The sequence below is a fragment of the Lasioglossum baleicum genome, chromosome 10 (genome assembly GCF_051020765.1).
Source record: "Lasioglossum baleicum chromosome 10, iyLasBale1, whole genome shotgun sequence".
Lineage (NCBI taxonomy): Eukaryota > Metazoa > Arthropoda > Insecta > Hymenoptera > Halictidae > Lasioglossum > Lasioglossum baleicum.
Window position 1 is genome coordinate 4,997,772 of NC_134938.1, and position 20,611 is coordinate 5,018,382.

General features: G+C 43.1%; 1 protein-coding gene across 25 annotated transcripts in view; it reads left to right on the forward strand.

The window, feature by feature from the left end:
• Positions 1–20,611, forward strand: part of Unc-13 (unc-13) — a 697,844-nt gene that overhangs the window by 666,743 nt on the left and 10,490 nt on the right. For 19 of the 25 annotated variants that reach the window (XM_076431953.1, XM_076431946.1, XM_076431948.1 and 16 more), the window contains 11 exons: positions 9,858–9,999; positions 11,279–11,725; positions 12,886–13,036; positions 14,681–15,412; positions 15,906–16,127; positions 16,505–16,957; positions 17,020–17,154; positions 17,389–17,614; positions 18,104–18,256; positions 19,978–20,082; positions 20,405–20,567. In XM_076431953.1, coding sequence (XP_076288068.1) covers positions 9,858–9,999; positions 11,279–11,725; positions 12,886–13,036; positions 14,681–15,412; positions 15,906–16,127; positions 16,505–16,957; positions 17,020–17,154; positions 17,389–17,614; positions 18,104–18,256; positions 19,978–20,082; positions 20,405–20,567 — 2,929 coding nt within the window. The remainder of the gene's footprint in view (positions 1–9,857; positions 10,000–11,278; positions 11,726–12,885; positions 13,037–14,680; positions 15,413–15,905; positions 16,128–16,504; positions 16,958–17,019; positions 17,155–17,388; positions 17,615–18,103; positions 18,257–19,977; positions 20,083–20,404; positions 20,568–20,611) is intronic. The other 6 variants (XM_076431956.1, XM_076431950.1, XM_076431934.1 and 3 more) reach the window with 3 other exon arrangements.

The window sequence follows — 20,611 nt, forward strand, 5'->3', positions numbered from 1 at the left end:
ACGCAATTGCTGGTCGATTCGAATTTATATTACCGCCCCTCTTGCTTCTTGATCCCCTATATACGAGACCCCTATTTGTCTTCCTCTCCTCTCCTCCCCTCTCTCTCCTTTCGGGTATTAATTGATTCGTTTCAATTTGTTCCGACGAGTCTCTCCGAGAGCCGGGGAAACAAAGAGGAAAGGGGGTAGATGGAAAGAAGATCGAGCCCAGTCACAATTTAACTCGTTGATTAAGCCGTTGCGCAACCGTGTCTTCGCCTTAATTGCCAATCCCGTTTATCCAGGATACGAGCGTTCGACTGTTCTCTTGGTTTCTCTTCTTATTCGCGAGCGAACGATTTGCATATACCCGTTACTTCCGCCGTGCCGAGCTCGCGCGGAATCGATCGAATCTCTCCGGATGATAAAGCACTATCCACAGGCCGGTGTCGCCAGATCAGGGGAAAAACGTACCCCATCTCTGCCAGTACCGGACACGTGCACCACTGAAGCTTAAACCTTTGCACTGGGAGCTATTTTAACTGGAAAATTAAACATTTCTTCCGATCTGGAATATTTCCATTCGGTATGATTTTTGAAATTTTATGGATATGAAATTGGTATACAGTAAATCTTCATTTGTTGTCCAACAGTGTTTTGCACGGACAGCGGTCGTATAGGGACACTATTTTTTTGTGACTGCGCGTCTACCGCGCCGACCGCGCCGAGACTACAATAGAGAGCACAGTTTAAAGGCCCGCGTGTTCTCACAATGTAATGCCAATTAAAAATGCTTTATTTTTCATTACATATTTTTATAGGACTTTCACTCACTTATTTCTGGCATTTCTCTGATTAAAATAAGACCAAACACGATATAATTTCAACTGTATTTACTGGTTTAATCGACGATGAAAGTTTCGGTCGCCAGGAGGGACAGCGTATGGGAAAGAAAGAGACGCGGACAGTCGCCGTCGCCGGTACTAAATACAATTGAAACTATATCGTGTTTGGTCTTGTTTTAATCAGAAAAATGCCAGAAATAAGTTTGTGAAGGTCCCATAAAAAATAATGGAAATTAAGAAGTTTGGACAATGTAGAGGTGTTCACACCGATATAGTAGGCACTGGACAGCGTTGAGGATTTACTGTAATACCTCATACAATACCTAAATGTTAATGTAAACAATATCTTGAATAATGGCACAGCAATTTTTAGTAGCGCCTCAGAGAGGATAATCGAGTGCAAAGGGTTAATTCTGGACCATACGTCTTTTTTGAGAAGTTGCAACAATCGGTTTGCTGCAGATGAAGCAAAGGTTTTTGTAAATAAATGTAAACAAGCTTCCGAATATCGAGAAACCATTGTACCGAAGTTGCAGAGCCGAAAAGGTTCGATAAGCGTTCGGGAAGACTCGACAGAGAGGAGGCGACGATGCGCAAAGCAGAAAAGGGACGGAATAAGTGAAATGGCAAACTGGGAAACTACTTGCGAGGAAAAACGAGGAACGCATGGAAATCCCGAAAAACTCGGTACACCGGAGGGTCGGAGTAAAGAAACTACTGACAAAGAGAGAAAGAGAGAGAGCTGAATAATACGAAAATAAGAAAAGAGCCGTGGCATTCTAAATTCGCAGCCTCGGAAACGATAAATGCAGAACAAAGAGCGACGAGAACATTCTTCGTCCACAAAGCTCCGCAAATTTCGTTGCTCGGCGTTCCTCCTTTTTAATCCGAATAAGAAGAATCTCCGTTCTCGCTGACATAAATTTCATGAAATAAAATCGCCGAAAAGAGATCATTCTTGCAATCGTTTCTTCGATTCGACGCGATTCTAAAAGGGAGGCGAGAAAATGAAACTCTGTTGGATTCACTGTACCAATATCTCCCTTGGATGCACATGATCTAAGAGAGTTGAGCTACTAGTTCGGTGAACGGTTCGTTTGAAACTGGGGGTGGGATAATTTAAAAGATCGGACGATTTCCATTCGAACGAGTACCATCTCTGCTCCCGAATTTACAGGAACAACTTCTTTGCTCCCGGACTGGAGTGGACGGAAATTTCGAATAGGCCCCTATCGAGGGAAACTAGGATGTCGGGGGGTGGTTCTAGACGGAAGGGTCGAGTGGGAGAGATATCTGGGTGAGAGGGTGGAACGGTAACAGTCGGCGTTACTTCCGCTTCCGCCCCAGTAATCAAATCTCTTGACTCAGTGGGCGCAAATTAAAATCGCTACGACCCGGCCAACTAACTGCGACTCGCAGCTGGCTTGCGGGCGCGCGGATATTCGAGGAGCAACCCCCGTCTCGCCAGATTGGAGAAATCGAGGGGAACACGGTTGCCCCCTCTCTCTTTACCGTCACGTGACCGGTCCGTGAGGTAAAGTGGGAGACAAGTCCGGATTTCAATACGAAAATGTCAGAGTACACGAGAATTCTCATAATTTTTCTTATATTCGAATAACACACTAATTAGACTGCGGATCTTTGTGCAAAATAAAAATAGTCTGCATCGATCGCAAGAAATAGAAACCGAATTGAATGTTATTTCTTCCCTTGACGAATCTAATAGAAGAGAAATCATATATTGAATTTTGCAACTTTTTATTTTGATGCAACAATTACATTGTGGAGCTTTGCGTCTGATCCATCTCTTTTTCAACTTTTTTCTCGGATTGTTCCATTAAAATTAATGAAAGAGCGCGACATATCTGTATTGGTAACACCGAAAGAACAGGTGGACGAATTGATAACTGTTCATCCAAGACTGAACACGATCAGTATAACTCATTGTATATTCCATCCGACAACACCGCAGACTTAGTATCTCTTTCTTCGATAGATAATAGAGAAACTATCTACTTTCTTCCACTTAGACCTTCATCTAGTCTTTAGCGAACTAGAACCGACTTATAGTTTGACTATACTTTATCCCGTTACTTTCGCAACGAAGATCATTTGCGAAATATACCAACAGATTTCCACGGCGGTTCAATGTTGAGACTTACAAAAAACGTGATATTGTTTTAGAGTTTCTCGTGGAAATTCTATCTATCTCGGCACCTTTCGTAAAGCTAACACTATCAATTGTTATTTCAGTTTCATTCGCGACCACCGCGCGTGCAGCCATTGTTACCTGTTACGATTAATCTAAACTTCGAAACGCTGGCCGTGTCTTTATTATTCCGGAGAGTTCCGCCACACCATTATAATGGTCCTGACCACAGCCTTGGGGCACATTCTTGTGTACATGTTGCCCGGTTTGTTAGCCATCAATTGAACTGTTGGCGAATTGTAAATTTGATTGAGGCAACCAGCTGCAACGCTACTGTAGCTCGAGCATAACATTTGATGTAGTCTCCGACTGAAACTTGGACCCTGAAGCGCAGAGCGAATTCATTACCATTACCAACAACCGTAATTACGGTCGAACTAGGTTTTTCTTCGCAATTTCCACGTGGAATAACTTAAAATTTGTTGGTATATTCGAACTCTGGGGAGCGAGGCAAATTTATGGTGCAAACAGAAACGAATCGATTTCACGGACAAAAAAGAAACAATTATTTTCTTTAGCTTGCAGCTTCGTTTTCAAAGAAAGTTGCTTCGGCACGGACGCCTCTTTATCAGTGATAAATATTCATGAGGAACTCCGCAACTGAGATTAACTGCTTACACTCCGTGGTAACTTTAATATTTTATATCCTCTAGAGATATAGGCAGAAAAACTGGAAAACAAAGCTGCGTTGAGTGAATTTATTACGATTGTAATCTGGGAAAAGCAATTCGAAGCAATAAATAATCCTCTCGAGACATGTGTGTGAACAGTCTGCGTCGAAACATTCTCATTTATTGTTTCGATAGTAATCTGCAGACTTTCGAATATGTATCAACCTGTTGAGTGATAGAGTCTTTTCCAGTTCCCATGGTAAACAATTTATCATAGACTTTATCCACGCAATCAGGACCGTGCGACCAGGCAAATTGATCTAGCGCGGTATTCCCTCGCTGTAATCGTGTTTAGTCGACCTCCTTACGATCGCATAGCTGTCCCCACTATATCACGACGTTAGTTGACAATAGACAACAGCTGGTTCACTCTTATCAACGACGGGAAGGTGGAATACCGGTAAACGTGTCACAGAAATCACACAAAAGACAGGCTGCTAGTTGAAACGATCGTTAAACGACGTCCTCCAACAACTATAATTGCGTCTCTAATATCCCACCCGGCGACTATAGAAAGGGAATACCGTTCGTCGCATAAACGCCGATTTACACTATCAGCTCGTACGCGGAACGCCTCCGTTCAGTATATATTTTTTTATTATTGTATCAATTCGATCAACGAACAAAAATTAATAACATACATTCCCGCTCATACATAAGTCTTAGGACAGCGATCATGTTTGTATTCGACTCTGTAAAAATGAAATAATCGCGCTGAAGGATGCGAACAAATTCCTTAGTTAAACGTTTACATGTCGAGGAAAGGATGCTGCGCTCGTATATCAAAAATCTTACCAAGAAGTAAAGAAATATTTGTATTCTCTTTTCATCGAAGAATCCGCCACTCGTTTCTTTCTTGCAGTTTTCACAATTTTTTCATACTTTCTGTTGTTATATTATTCCATTCTCGTTCCAGAATATTCCACAAATGTGTTTTCGAGCAAAAATTTCGTACCTGCCTACCTATTTCATCCCATAATTTTTCTCATTGTGAGGACACACGGGCCTTGGAACTGTGCGGGCGACCGCGACTCTCCGCATCGCATTAATAGTGGTTCACAACCATATACCCGAGCCGAGATCAGATTACTACAGTGTATAGCCTTTTTGCGTCTATAGAGGATTTACTGTAATACAGTTAAAGGTTCATAATCGATACGAGATGCCAGTTTTACTAAAAACCAAAGGTGTCCTAAGACTTAGCAGGGCCCCTCTAACCAGGGCCGCTAGTTTTCCTTCTCTCTCACGCCTCAAGAAGTTAAAGAATTTGTTCGGTGGTGAACAGAGCCGTGTTCCGCGGAGCAGCAACATTTGAAACTTTACCGGTAGCGAAAGCCTGACGGTCAACAGGAAAATTCTTCGAGTTTGTTTGCACCGCAACATTTGCCCTTGTGTACCCTCCGTTGCGATACCCCGTAGCAAGTTTCTATAGAGTATTTCTTTCTCCCTCGTAGAACATATTCAATTTAGAAAGAAGAGACGTCCCCCCTCCGTTAGTTAAAACGATTTCGCGTCAGACACACGTCGTCTAATTGAAACGAGTGAACAACACACGACACCGAAGAGCGCAGTTTAAAACGATCGACACACATACAGACGCCATATCGATCGCGATCTCTCGCGGTAAGAACACCCGATCGGATAATACAACGATCTTCTACGCAAACACACACGCACACGCACAAACTGTCGGCATTTTTCAAGTGGATTTAATACGGCCACCACTCGATGATCAATTGAGATTAGGTACCGAGATCGACGCTCGTCGAGGACGGGAAGCACCGGCGATCGTCCCCGCTGCAATCGGCGGTGCGAAACAAAAAGGAGTTAGTAGCATGGGCATGTGTGTCTGTCCGTCTCTGTCCGAATCGCAGCACGTTCACGTCGAATCTATATAATATGTGTTCTATATATATATGTGTCTGTGAAAGTATACTTATTCTGTATCTGTCCGTCACTTTACGCTACGGTCCGATTCAGTGTAGGGACTACCGGAGACCTCGAACCGGGAAAGTTTGATTTTAGCTAGTTTACTCGACCATACATCAAACGAAAGTTACTATAAACAACAAGGAAGGTAATTTAAGTGCAGGTGAACGCTCTCTCATTTAAATGTCGTGTACATTTCAGTCTACGATTTTCGTCCGAATCAAGAAGAACTTTTTAGTTACGTGTGCAACATTTGAAAATTGGATATCGTTCGGTAATAAAATAAATTATACAGTGACTCGCATCAATGTCCGAGTATTATACGATTTGAACTTTTTTTTCAGATACTAAACGTTGCATTTTACAGCTTTTTTATGTGGGCTTGTGGCTAAACTTCCGAAGACGTCCTTGCTCAGAATCGTCGATGATTGTCGGAAGGATTTTGGCGACTCGACAAAAAATTGTTTACCATTTTAATGTCACTCACTTCATGCCTCTGTAACTAATTCAATTAATTCGTTTCGCGCACAAACCCCTAGCCAGACCTAACCCACACCTTTCTATTCAAAAAATATCCCACGGTTTATTATTAAACTAACTCCACTTCCAGATTAACAACAACTTCAGTTATCTAGCCAAACCTAACTCGGACTAATGTCATTTCCACTGGCTCTTAAAATAAACTTTTCGGGTTATCCACAGTCGTCAGCCGTTTCTTCTCAGAAACACTGGGTGGATGTGTGGGTCGTCCAGACCCAACCCAGCCTAACCGTAAAAAAAATTGTCCGTAAGGTAGAAAGTGACATTCAAATGGTAATAAATTTTTTTTCGAGTCGCCAAAAATCCCTCTGACAATCATCATTTTTTTTTGTCATAATTTATGGACGTCATCCTAAGTTTAGTACAATATTAAAAAAGTTATCGTCTGTTTTAGAGCGTCCGAATATTAATGCGAGTCTTTGTGCTGATGTATGTTTGAAAACGGAACATTATCCATTAAATACGCCAATCTGTCTCGATACCATCTGGAGCTTAAGACAAGGGCGGGTTGTTTTAATTATTTAGCGGGGGTGAGACCGTTCGCGGCGAAGTTTCCTTAATCACAGCGTCTATTATTAGTGCTTAAATTCTTGAGGGGGAGGGTTGCACATCCGGTTTATTATTCTCTCTCGTTCTCCGAAGTTGCTACGCTGAGCCAGACCATAGTCGTCTAAATGTACCTAACCCACACGACTCACGCCGAGCTTCTGCACGCTTACGAGGTGGCTGCCAAGAAACCTGACCTCTGAGTGCTCAGTTCGATGGTTGTTACACTGTTAGATGTGCATGAGCCTATCGGTATGATCGTCCGATAATAGAAGTGGTTAAATGTACACGAATGCGGTTCCAAACTTTTTGATCTGTCACTCGATTCAGTGTATACGATGTACTCTCGGACACTCTCCCAAAAACCCAAGTTTCGTTTCTCGGATAACAGTGCCCCGACTTTTTGCCCCCATTTCGTAAGAAACTAATTAAAGCGCGAGGGAAAAAGAAAGGGTTTGATCGGTCGATTACAAGCGCGGATCACGATGGAAAATGTTTTTTCCGGTGTTCGGTGTTGTTTACGCGGATACTATTTAATTGCTGGAATTTTTTCATGCCTCGCCGAACTGAAGGTAAACATCGTTCACAACGAACGGCTCGCCTGTTGCCCATTACCCAAGGACGCGAACGCGAAGCTGCTGATTAAACGAGTTCGATCACTTTTAAAGTAAATTCATCAGAAATCAGAGATTCGCTTTATTTAATCTCCACGTTCAAGGAAGTAGAGAATTGATTACAGTGTTCTCTCCGTAACGTTGTAGAAGTCACAGTTGTAGGAGAGGTGGTACATTCTTCTCCTTTCTTATAATCGTAAAATCATAAAAGTTGACACACAAAAATTATATAAGATACAGTAGGACAATCGAGACCCGAGGGACATAATTAAAATGTACATCACATTCCAAAATAAATTTATCGTAAATTTTTTCTTACAATCAATCATTTAATATTTCTGTTTTTTTCCAAAATTACAACAACATATTTAATTTACAGACGCGATTCAAATAAATCTTGAAAAAGATCCAAACTGGCATTGAAACGTTGATTTTGTTTGACAATTAGCAAAGTTGCTTTATAATTCGTAATAAACGATCGAACCGCTGCGCCGAAAACATTAAAAAATTTATTAAATTTGTTGCTTTTGAAAATTTATTTCCCTTAATAATGTAATCATATTTAGATTGCATGTTTGTTAATAGTCGAGATCCGGGTAATCGAGGTGCTACTGTAATTTTATTATTATGGGGATAAAATTTTCGCAGTTTCGGCGGAGATCTTCGCGACGGTTACGGAGAGAACACCGTGACGCGTCTGTGCGTTGCGTACACGTTCTACTCGCTCCCTCGGAGACACGAGTTTCATCCTACGTTTCCGATTAACTTCAAGAATTCCCGTATCCCGGGGGCACCTTGTGTAGACTCAACGGTAGAACACAAGCTCTCGTGGATTGTCTACACGAGCATGTGTTTACGCTGGGTCGACACGTGCAGTTCCACTAAAAGTTTCAGTGGTCGACGGTAGAGGTGCGGCCCAGTTTCGAAACTCGTAACCCTCATCCCTGACCGATCATTCGAACGGTTCCCGAGCGAATCGAGCCGCTGGAATGGGTCGTAACGTGTTTTAACTCGGGGGAGGCTTCTTAAACATGCCTCTACCCCGTAATCCTCACGAGCAATGTCGGTTATGTGCGTCAGCCTTCTGATTTTATTGCTCTTTCGCTGGATCCCGTTCGGACATTGCTGCCTCGAACGACCTCCGGCTCGCTATTCGAACGACTGCTTCGAATCGTTTAAATTGCTCGAATATTCTGTGGACACATTTCTCAAATCCTTTGCAGTCAACTAAGCTGCTCTTTACTTTACCGGACTCAAAATTTGTGCCTTTCTCCTATAAATTATGATGTATTTGGTATGTAATCCAGTAGATTTGTACCCGGCGCGGATCCAGATCGAAGTTTCGATCCTGTAGGATCAATGGTTCAGGAGTTTTACTTGCTTAAAGTTGAGCAATCTGCAGTGTTTTTGACAGGTAGGGGCGCCGCCATATTGGATTGTAGTGACGACCGCGAGCCACTTACCGAACAGAGCCGCTAGGTGTTCGTTGGTTGGTGATTAGATTGGGGGCGGGGGCAGCAAGATAAGCGGCTTGCGGTCGTCACTACAAACCAATATGGCGGCGCCCTTACCTGTCAAAAATGCTCAACTTACGCGACCATAGCTCCTCAACTATTGATCGTAGAGGATCGAAATTTCGATCTGCATCCGCGCCGGGTACAAATCTACTGGATCCCATACCAAATACATCATAATTCGTAGGAGAAAGGTACTAATTTTGAGTCGGGTAAAGTCCTCAAATGTCCTCTGTGACAACGAACACTGTTCAACTCGTTCGTTTTTCACGGTAACAATAATATTAACCCTGGAACATCACGCTCGGGTCTCGGAAAGCCAAAGTTCTTTTTTAGAAAACGAAGCAGAATATTTAATAGTTTTGGGAGAATAGTTAATCTTAATAGAATGCGTAGAAAAAAAATTCAATCATGATTTGTTATTTTACAAAGAGTTATAATTCATGAAAGTGAAAGATAAGAAGCCACTCGTGCGCATGTCACATTATAGTTAATGACTAGACTGCGGATCTTTATACATTTATAAAGAAATTAGTTGGGCGAAACATAAAACAGTAATAGATTAGAAAAATTCAAGAATATTGTAATGTTGTTTTTTATTTTATTCCTGCTTCCCACGATTTATGCAGAATATTTTTATTTTGCACAAAGATCCGCAGTCTATTAATGACGCTCTGGGTTTCCGAGATCCAACAGTGCAGTTCCAGGGTTAACGCACGAAACCAACAAGAATCCAAGGCCAGGTAATAGATCCAAGGTGTTGAATCAGCACGCTTCGCGTTCCCCTTCTTGATTGTGGCAACAGGCGGCGTTTTTCTCATCAGAACGATGAATAGCGTTAAAGTATTTGTATCGATTTCCCTGGTGAATACGGGAACGGATGGAAATTGATGTGGAGGAGGATTAGAGAAGTGTAATTCGGGGAAATTCAATATTGCTTTGAGATCGCGTCCCGTGTCAGGCAAATGGACGCAAGGTAATTAACTAACCATCGATTCTCGCTTCCACAGTGAAATGCGCCCAGGGACTGATCGCCAAAGACAAGAGCGGCACGTCTGATCCTTACGTGACGGTCCAAGTCGGGAAAGTGAAGAAGCGCACCACAACGATGCCGAAGGAATTGAATCCGGTTTGGAACGAGAAGTTCTACTTGTGAGTAATTCAATTACTATTCCGCCAATCCGAGAAATACGTTCCTACTGTGTACGGCGAGGGAGACGGAACGGTCGAAAGGAAAATTAATTTTCAGTTTACGTGTACCGTGATTGCTCAGATTCTCGCGCAACATTCCAATCACGAGAAATTCTAACAACTATGCAAATTAATGCCGGACGTAGTGGGTACGGAAAGATTGAAATGATACTTGCGTTTGAGGACACCGAGGAGAATTGATACAGTGGGTGTACAAAGTATTCGTACATCTTTTAAAAACTAATAACTTTTTCATAATCGTACCAAACGACCTGATTTTTTATAATCAATTAGAAGCATTGGTTTACGAAATTATAAGCGAGAAAGATTTTCCAAAAATTATAATTTACAAGGTTACGTGCAAAAATAAAAAAAGGATTTTTTAAAACTTTTTATTTGGTATATTCTTTTTCATTTTGTAGATCTACGTTAGTACAAAATGTATATTTTAAATTCTCATTAAGGACCCAAATAAAAAAGTTTTAAAAAATGCCTTTTTTATTTTTGCATGTAACTTTGTAAATTATAATTTCTGGAAAATCTTTTTTGCACATCATTTCGTAAACCAATAATTGATTATAAAAAATCAGGTCGTTTGGTACAATTATAAAAAAGTTATTAGCTTTTAAAAGGTGTACGAATACTTTGTACATCCACTGTACAAGGGTGTAAAAAATTATACGTCACGATTATTGTAGCATTTTCTTTTAAAGTGAAGGAAATGGTCTATTTAAACTTTTTATAGATGTGCCCATAATTATGAAAGCGGTTTAAGTGAAAATTAAACAAAAATAAAATTTCAAGTCTCTAGTTCATCGGGAAGTTAGTTTAAAATCAATTGCAAAATTTGTACCGAACAAACAGACAGACAGACAAGAAAGCGAGCTAATAGAAACGTGGTATTTATTTTAAACTAAATCAATTCCATGTAATTTTTACGACATTGTGAAAAATGAGCCGTAGGATATAGTGCTTGTTAATTTTACGACATGCAAAACATCTGTTTGGCAGACTTCGGTCTATTATTTATTGCACGGTCAATAAAGTTGGCGACTCGGGCCAAGATTTACAACACCGACCGCGTGCCCCCATAATTAATTAATTTACTGTTGATATCCTTTTCCTTGAAATATCTCGAAACAAAAAATATATGACTTGGACCGCTTTCATAATTTATGTGCCCAATAAATACATTCGTAGAATCGGAACTGATAAATGACATTGACGTTCTGTTTCCCAGCGAGTGCCACAACTCATCCGACAGAATAAAAGTGAGAGTATGGGACGAGGACAACGATCTGAAGTCGAAGCTCCGGCAGAAGCTCACAAGAGAAAGCGACGACTTCCTTGGGCAGACCATCATCGAAGTGAGAACGCTCAGCGGCGAGATGGACGTCTGGTACAATTTGGAGAAGAGAACGGACAAGAGCGCAGTGTCCGGCGCAATCAGGCTTCATATCAGCGTAGAGATTAAAGGAGAAGAGAAGGTCGCGCCTTATCACACCCAGTACACCTGCCTACACGAGAATCTCTTCCATAGTCTGTGCGAGAAGAACTGTGGCGTCGTGGCGCTGCCTCAAGCGAAGGGTGACGACGCTTGGAAGGTGTACTTCGACCCACTCGGTGAAGAACTTGTCGACGAGTTCGCGATGCGATACGGCATCGAGAGTATCTACCAAGCAATGACGTGAGTACCTTCCCAGAATTTATAGTCGATGCTTATGAGGGTAGACTCCTTTTTCCAGGATTGCAAGGGTGCGGGATTCGCGTTTTCAATTCTCAGTATGTAATACGAAACTGGGATTTTTCAGTAGTTAGAAACGCTAGATAAAAGATCGAGGCTGCTATTTACTTTACCGGTCTCAAAATTCGTGCCTCTTTCTCTTATAAATTTGTTAAAGTTTCGATCCTGTAGAATCAATGGTTCAGGAGTTATGCTTGCTTAAAGTTGAGCAATCTGCAGTGTTTTTGACAGGTAAGGGCACCGCCATATTGGTTTGTAGTGATGGTCGCGCGCCGCTTACCGAGCAGAACAATTGATGAGTTGGTTGGCGGGGGTTCTACTCGGTAAGCGACTCACGTCGTCACTATAAACCAATATGGCGGCGCCCTTACCTGTCAAAAGCACTGCAGATTGCTCAACTTTAAGCAAGCATAACTCTTGAACCATTGATCCTACAGGATCGAAACTTCAATCTGCAGCCGCCCCAGCTAAGCCGCCCAAGATCGATCTAGAGTACTATCTTCGAAAGTTCTATCTTCATGTAGCTACATGCTATCGAATAATGCAAATTACGCCTCGCAAACGAAAAAATAGGACTTTTGAGGGAGATAGCGCCCTAGATCGATCTCTTATCTAGCGTTTTTGACTACTGAAAAATCCCGTGTTTGTATTATCGAGAAATGAGAACGCGAAACCCGCAGCCTTGCAATACTGGAAACGAGTCTACCGCCTTATTACGTGTTCTCCCCGTAACTGTTTGCCGGGCGACAGTTCTGGAAGCAAGAGTATAGTATCTCTAGTAGCTAGACTGCGGATGTCTTTGCAATTTTTAATTTCTGTAGACAAATTTTAAGAAAGTGGGAACAAATAGAATCTTATTTTCAGAGTGATAGCAGCCTATGTAGTTCTGAAATAAATGAAAATCGTGCTGAATTCTGTGGAATTTTATATTCTAGCATTTTTTGAACATCTTCAAAAGCTATAAATGCATAAGACACCCCGCAGTCTAGTCTACTGAAGCAGCATGAGCAACTTTTAGTTGGCGTTGCGTGTCCCTTGAAGAAGTTGCTTTAATGTGGACGCAGACTAGTACCAATTCCAACAACATCTTGTGATTTTTCCAGACATTTCCACTGCCTTTCAACGAAGTACCTCTGTCCTGGTGTGCCAGCGGTGATGTCGACCCTTTTGGCGAATATAAACGCATACTACGCGCATACCAGCGCGAGTTCCGCTGTTTCAGCTAGTGATAGATTCGCCGCCAGTAACTTCGGGGTGAGTTCGGAGTCGAACATTGAAGGCCACGTTTATTCATGAGGGAGTGAAAAAGAGACAGAGAGAGGGAGACAGATCGAATGAGAGAACAACGGCGGACGCTGTGATTGAGAAATGCTCCTGCAATTTCCTAGTAGCCTAAACCATCCATTATTCCCGCGCCGGTTCACGTTGGCTGATCAGGAAACTTTAGAGCACGCGTGCTCTAGCTATCAATTTCATTTTGAAACTCTCCTTTAGGCTCGTCCTTCTTCTATCTCAAACAACCTTCTCTCCGCGGCTAAGATTTTTTTCAAGCTGGAAATTGGAAATACTGGAGAGACAAGGCGGTCCCGTACACCGTCCGATGTAATTAAGATTTTAATTAAGATTTTTTCGCCGCGATTGTCGTAGGCTGGTCCCCGGGAGATGTCCAACAATTCCCGAGAGCGAATCCACCAACTTGGCCAGATTTATTTAATTAAACAACAATGTCTTCCGTCAGCTCCCTAGTGTTTCCAAGTTTTCTGCTGACACGTATCTGGAAACTTTAATTATACTTTAGACTATTTGCGAGATAGCAAATGGCTTGGGTATTATAGATCAAAATCTGTAGATTAAAAATTTTACTTAACTTATTAGAACGCGATTACAGTTTAAACCTAGGTAATTTTTCAGTTGTTCAAACAATTCTTCTTGGATTCAGATAGTGGAAAAAAACAAGTTCGTAGAAGAAGCGGTTCGAACGGAAAGGGTTAATACTGTCGTATAAATTTTACGGGAACGAACAGGACGAATTCTGATACTGTTTTCAACGTTCTTGAATTATGCATGACTTTTCGGGGGGTATTCGTCTGGGGGACGCCCATAAAAAATAGCTGACTTTGTTACTCGCGAAACGAGCTTAAACGAATTCGAAAAGAAATGAATTCTTGGCTATTAAGTACAGGAGTATAAAAGAGGGACGGGAGGATAAATGGACATTCTGTATTCTAAACTGGAAATACTGTAGACTTCTGTACAACGAAATTTAATTATCAGCCACTTTAATTCTTTCTCCGTTTCGATTCCTATCGTTTGTCTCGATCCTGGACAATCCACATCCTTTTTCCTTCGCGAGCACCTCTGGGAATAAGATCCGCTATCGGGCCATAAGCAATGGCGGCTCAACCAGCTGAATTATCAACAGAAGTCGGTTACGTGTTGAAATTAAAATGAGACTGGCGCTGTGAAAAATTCAACTCTTGTCCTTCCACTTGGAAATTTGTCGGCTACGCGATGGCTTGAAAAATTGATTCAGAAAAAGACGTTCCGCCTTCCGGAACAAAACGATTTCTATCTTTTCACGTTACATAATAAAATAATTTATCTCACGTTTAACAACTTTAGCATTTCAAGATAAATGTATGAATTATTTTCAATGCAGCGTGGGTTGCCTACCCGCAGGCGCCATTAGCTTGCATCCGGATTCTATGGACACGCGTGATTAATCACGTTTGATGATAGTGTTTGCACGATACCCCCTTTCTGTCTCGGCTTTGACAAGAAAATGGTTCTCGAAGCAAGAGAGATGGCTGGCCGGGCATTTTAACGTTTCCGTAATTTATGGAAACCCGATAGCGAAATACATATTCGTTGCTTCACGGCCGATTTCTCCTGTTGCAGAAAGAGAAGTTCGTGAAATTACTGGATCAGTTGCACAACTCCCTGCGAATCGATCTGTCGATGTACAGAAACCATTTCCCGGCGTCGAGTCAGGAGAAGCTGATGGACTTGAAGAGCACGGTAGACTTGTTGACCAGCATCACGTTCTTCCGCATGAAGGTCCAGGAGTTGTCGAGCCCGCCACGGGCTAGCACCGTGGTGAAGGATTGCGTGAAGGCGTGTCTGCGTTCGACCTATCAGTTTCTATTCGAGAATTGCTACGATATCTACAACAGGGAGTTCCAAGCTGATCCGATCGATTCGAAGAGAGAGGAGGATCACGGGCCGCGGCTCGAATCCGTCGATTTCTGGCACAAGCTGATCGCGTTGATCGTCTCGGTGATCGAGGAGGACAAGAACAGCTACGCGCCTGTTCTAAATCAATTCCCACAGGAGTTGAACATTGGCCAATTGTCAGCGGCCACTATGTGGTCATTGTTCGCGGTGGACATGAAGTACGCGCTGGAGGAGCACGAGCAGCACAGGCTCTGCAAGTCCTCGGCCTACATGAATCTTCACTTCAAGGTCAAGTGGTTGTACACCAAGTACGTGGAAGATGTGCCGACGCTCAAGGCAGCCGTGCCGGAATACCCGTCGTGGTTCGAGCCGTTTGTCATGCAATGGCTGAACGAGAACGATGACGTCTCATTAGAATATCTCCATGGTGCCTTCAACAGAGACCAGAAGGATGGGGTGAGTGTTCGTCCCCTTTTAGAGAAATTCACTGGTCTCTGTAGTTCTTGTCTTTGCGCTTTCTCGCAGTCTTAACCCTTTGCACTCGAATGGAGAGTCTGAGGCGCCACTAAAAATTGCCGTACCATTATACGAAACAGTTTTAACATTATTAAATTTGTCTATATTCTATAAATTGTAAAAAGCTCAACTGTTATATATATATATATATATAAGAAAACAGGTTCAATTTGATGTGCTCAATGTAAAAAAGATTATGTAGTACAAAAATGATGTGGGTTGAAACAAATATCTTGATTTTAGAATTCAAATTGTTCGAGTGCAAAGGGTTAACACTAGCAGCAAAAACGAATTTCACAATTCGGAATTGGTTCTCTGATTCGCTTATAAGAATCCGCGTAATTCGAGGTCTCGTTGTATCTAGATTTTATTTGTTATTCGTTATTTTTTAATCGTTTTATTTGAATCATTTTGTTTGAACTTGCGTCCACAGTTCCAAAAGAGCAGCGAGCACGCGCTCTTCAGCGTCTCCGTCGTCGACGTCTTCACGCAGCTAACCCAATGCTTCGACGTAGTGTCGAAGCTCGAGTGTCCCGACCCAGAGATTTGGAAGAGGTACATGAAGAGGTTCGCGAAGACTATAATGAAAGTCCTGATCGCTTACGCTGACATCGTCAAGAACGAGTTCCCGAGTCACCTGAAGGAAGAGCGAATCGTACGTGACACGATCATTACCGATTCTTGCAGATTTCACATTTTTTAATGAGGCTCCTGGAGTCGGTGCTGCGATTCTGCCCAAAACAGTAACGTATAGCAGAGCGGCCAGAGCCCTGAGGTAGTTACATTGGCGGGAGGGTACTTAAACAATCTGTTCCGGACAAAAAGACTTGTTATACATTCAATTTTCAGAATCAAATAATACCAATTTTTTACAATTCTGCGGGGTGCTCAAGGTACCCCGTTTTATCGAGTAAGCTTACGTTACTGAGGCTGAAATCGCCGCCATCGCGCGAGGAAAGTTCGGCTGAATCACAGCACTGCCCTGGAGTACTCGTGAACTTCTCCGAGTCTACTTAGTATGTTTTCCTCTAGGCGTGTATCCTGATGAACAACATCCAGCAACTTCGAGTACAACTAGAGAAGATGTTCGAGTCGATGGGCGGCGAGAAACTGGAGGAAGACGCGGCAAACATTTTGAAGGAGCTTCAGCAACAACTAAATGGATCGCTCGATGACCTGGCGATACTATTCGCGAAGAGTCTAGAGCCGAGGATAACAGCCTCGGTGAAAGAGTTAGGGGACTTGTTACTGGCCATCAAGGGTGGCGGACAAGTGCAATTGTCGCAACCAGCGCAGAGGAACAACGTCGCCGTGGAAGCCGATGAAGTGCTACGACCGTTGATGGTTCTTCTCGACGGAAGTTTATCGTTGTACGCTCAGTCTTGCGAGAAGACTGTGTTGAAGAGGTTGCTGAAAGAACTGTGGAAGATCGTCATGAGAATATTGGAGAAGACGGTCGTGCTGCCACCCATGTCCGACAAGAGCGTACGTTTCTATTTTAATCAACAACTTACCACCACGGTTATACTCATTCCACGATTTTACAGATGATGTTCAAAAATCTGACTGACAACGCGAAGAACCTCGCTGCGAACGCCAAGATTGAGGACATGTCGAAGCTCTTCAAGAACCACATGGTCAGCAAACCAACGGACGTGAAGAACGCTCTGAGCGGAGTAATGGTAAGTCCACTGTACTCGAACTAGTCAATTTTCGGGTTAAACTTCGTTCGAGGAAACCAGAGATTTTTCTAACTTTTCTTTATATAACCCTGAAATGACACTGGTTCAAAAGTTGTGTGTGTTAAAAGTTAAAAATGTTTGGTTTCCTGGAGTGAAGTTCAGCCAATTGTTGTCCTGGAATTATCTAAGCTAGTGAAATGAATACTTTGGATCGATAATGAAATATGTGTGTAGGATATTTCGAAAGAGGTAGAGAAGAATTTGTCGCCGAAGCAGTGTGCGGTTCTTGAGGTAGCTCTCGACACGATCAAGCAGTACTTCCACGCAGGTGGAAACGGTTTGAAGAAGACATTCTTGGAGAAATCGCCGGAACTTCAGAGCTTGCGATACGCTCTTAGCTTGTACACGCAGACGACGGACACGCTTATCAAGACGTTTGTGACGTCACAGGTGAACCAAGGTGAGCCGATTCTTAAGCATAAGTCTCTGACTGGTATAGGGTTTTTCAATTTCAAAATTAATCCTTCTCAACTAGAACCTTTCTTGACTTGGAGTCACCTCGGATGGTGACTCCAAGGATTACCTTTTGAAATAATATTTGAAGAAACGTGGTGAATGCCTACATTTGTGTATGTCCACATTTTCGTTAACAATATTCCACTGTAAATTAAGGGACTGATATAATTCATTCTACAGTTACATTAACTCTCATCGAGAATCTCTTCAGGGCCTACATCTACCGAAACGACATATCTGTCATTCACGCACTTCATACAAAAATTTTAAAATATAATTCGACTCCGCATTGGGCCTAGACCCTTAGGTCTGGTGAGGTGTAAAATCGCGGTACGAGCGGGTTTACGGTTATAATTCATACACACCCTGTACATTCACAACACACACTTCTGACCAAAACATCCAACCGACGTAACGTGAATTGTCGCGACAGTGCCGCTGAACAATGCGTCAAAGCTACGTCAGCGTCAGCGTTCGATGAGCAGCGAGAGAGGTGGTGACGAAGGGGAAGGAGCCGAGGGTATGGAAAGCCTCGAGGAACCCCTTCGCCAGAGCAAGCCCTCTCTTCGCCGAGAGAGTCGACAAGGTACCCAGAGTGCACTACTCTTAGAGCAGAAGCCTCGGAAGATTCTTGGCTGACTTTCGGTCATTTTCGACAACTAGGCGCTCGTTTAGGACGTAGTGGACTGTTCGTTATTGCATTGTACTCACCGAGGTGTCTCATAGGGACAACAACTTCTTCATTTTAATTTGATATAATGCATTATGTTTCTTGCTACCACCTGGTATATATAGATCATCATTGTTCACGTGATAACACACATGGTGTTCTCATTTCTTTTTTGATTAAATCATTCCACGCGTTGGCTGCCATACGAGACGCACTCTCTTCGCTGGTGACATGAACTCCCCATCAGAGTCGCCAGGTCAGGGCGACAGTTAACCCTTTGTTTTACCGATATAAAAACTTGATTAAAATATTAAATACGTGCAACAATTTATTGAATACAAATTCAATAATGCAACAAATATTTTGGATAACGTTGTAAGAATTAATCTGGCGACACTGCTACATCCTCTATCCTCTAAGGTCCACAGTCGATCGACGAGTCTCCAAATCCTCGTGTCACCAAACGCAAACGTGTTGTCTACGAGCGTAAATGCGTGGCGGCCACCGCGTAGACCCTTTCGGTGCTATGACAGCTTTGTAAGAATGAACCAGAAATGATTCTAGCGCGCGGAGCAAATGCTTTAGCGACCCTAATCAGCGCGTTTCAGGCCTCAGTCGCTCCGCCCATAGCGTAAGCTAAGCTTCCCGTACTCCTCGTGCCTCAGAAGTTGTCTCCTGGCAGGAATTCGAAAGGAATGCGGCAGCAAGCCATCCGATTGGGTCGTTCCACTGGCACTTGGTGCTGCGAGGGACAACTTGTGGGGCACGGAGAATACACATGTCGAACCCAACTGGCTCTACAAAGTCGTACGTATGAAAAGAGACCTTGGACTTGCCAATTGGGTTCGATCTTATCTTGGTCGTACTATCGAAAGGGTCAAAAGACACGTCCCGAATGTGATCGTCTCGGTGAATCGATAGTTGTATTAGGTAGCGCTGCTGCTGTCACTACTGCCGCTCTGTTACTGCTACTATGGAGAACCTTGCCAAATCACCGTGCGCATCCTTCAGTCATCTTCTTCAAGGCTTTAATTTACGCGTTACACACATAAACACGGGTATGAATTTTGTTGAACCGATCACTGCCAGTTTAGCGTTCTCACTGTTCAACGGATCAGCTCCGGCGACGCGACGGCGTATAAACACTGGCCTCTTTCGCTCGTCGAACACGCCTAAATCTCTTTAGATAAACATGGACTGTCGACGACAGCAGCACCATCACCGGGAACCATAAACGCACTCACCACCGAGGACAACAATCGAGATTCACGGCAGACTTGATCAAGAGTCGGCGGTTGTCCTAGTTTTCGAAATTTGTTCCATGGAAGAGATTATTAACGATTCGATTCTTGACTGCCTTTGGAAAGGATCGTTTTGATCGTTAGCTCCTCCTATATTGATCCGAGACTGCATCTTCTCTGCTGAGTACTCTATAAGACAAAGTTCCATGCATATATACCGTTAGAGCATGTAATCTGCTCTAGACGTAGACACCTCAGTATAGAAATCTTAGCATCAAATTCTTTTCAATTCTAGCATCGAATAGAAACGATCGAAGCTCTATCTTTCTATCTCGTAGCATCTAGCCGAGAGCTACGTGCCGGCTGAACACGGAGGTCTAATTATCGTTTATGAAGTTCCAGATACCGCCGGCTCGGACGAAGGTTCCGTGGGCGAGGTCAGCATCCAAGTGGATCTCTTCACGCATCCTGGAACCGGCGAGCAGAAGGTCACCGTGAAAGGTACGAATCTTTTCTTTTCTCCTCGCTGAAGCCACCGTAGACTTTTTTTCAACGTGAGGGAAATCCACCTTATCCTGTCCCGCCTCGCTTGGGGTCTTGGATTATCCTGGGGAGGACCCTTGGTCAACCCCAATGTAGTCCATGGGCTGGGTTAGGCCTTTTGATTGTTATACTACCGCTATTAATTGCTATGCTACTTTTTACGGCCTGGATAAAGGGCCGCGCAATACTTAACCCCACCCCCCAGGCTTATTGTCTCATATCCCAACCCTTCACTGTACACGTGAAACACACCTGTTACCACACGAATCCTGCGTTTCAGTTGTCGCCGCGAACGATTTGAAGTGGCAGCTGGCCACGGGCATGTTCAGGCCGTACGTTGAGGTGAACCTAATCGGGCCGCACCTGACCGGAAAGAAGAGGAAACAGTCGACGAAGTCGAAGAGCAATAACTGGTCGCCGCAGTTCAACGAGAGCTTCGATTTGTAAGTAGAGAAACGACAGTATAACCTCTATCATCCGAGCTAAA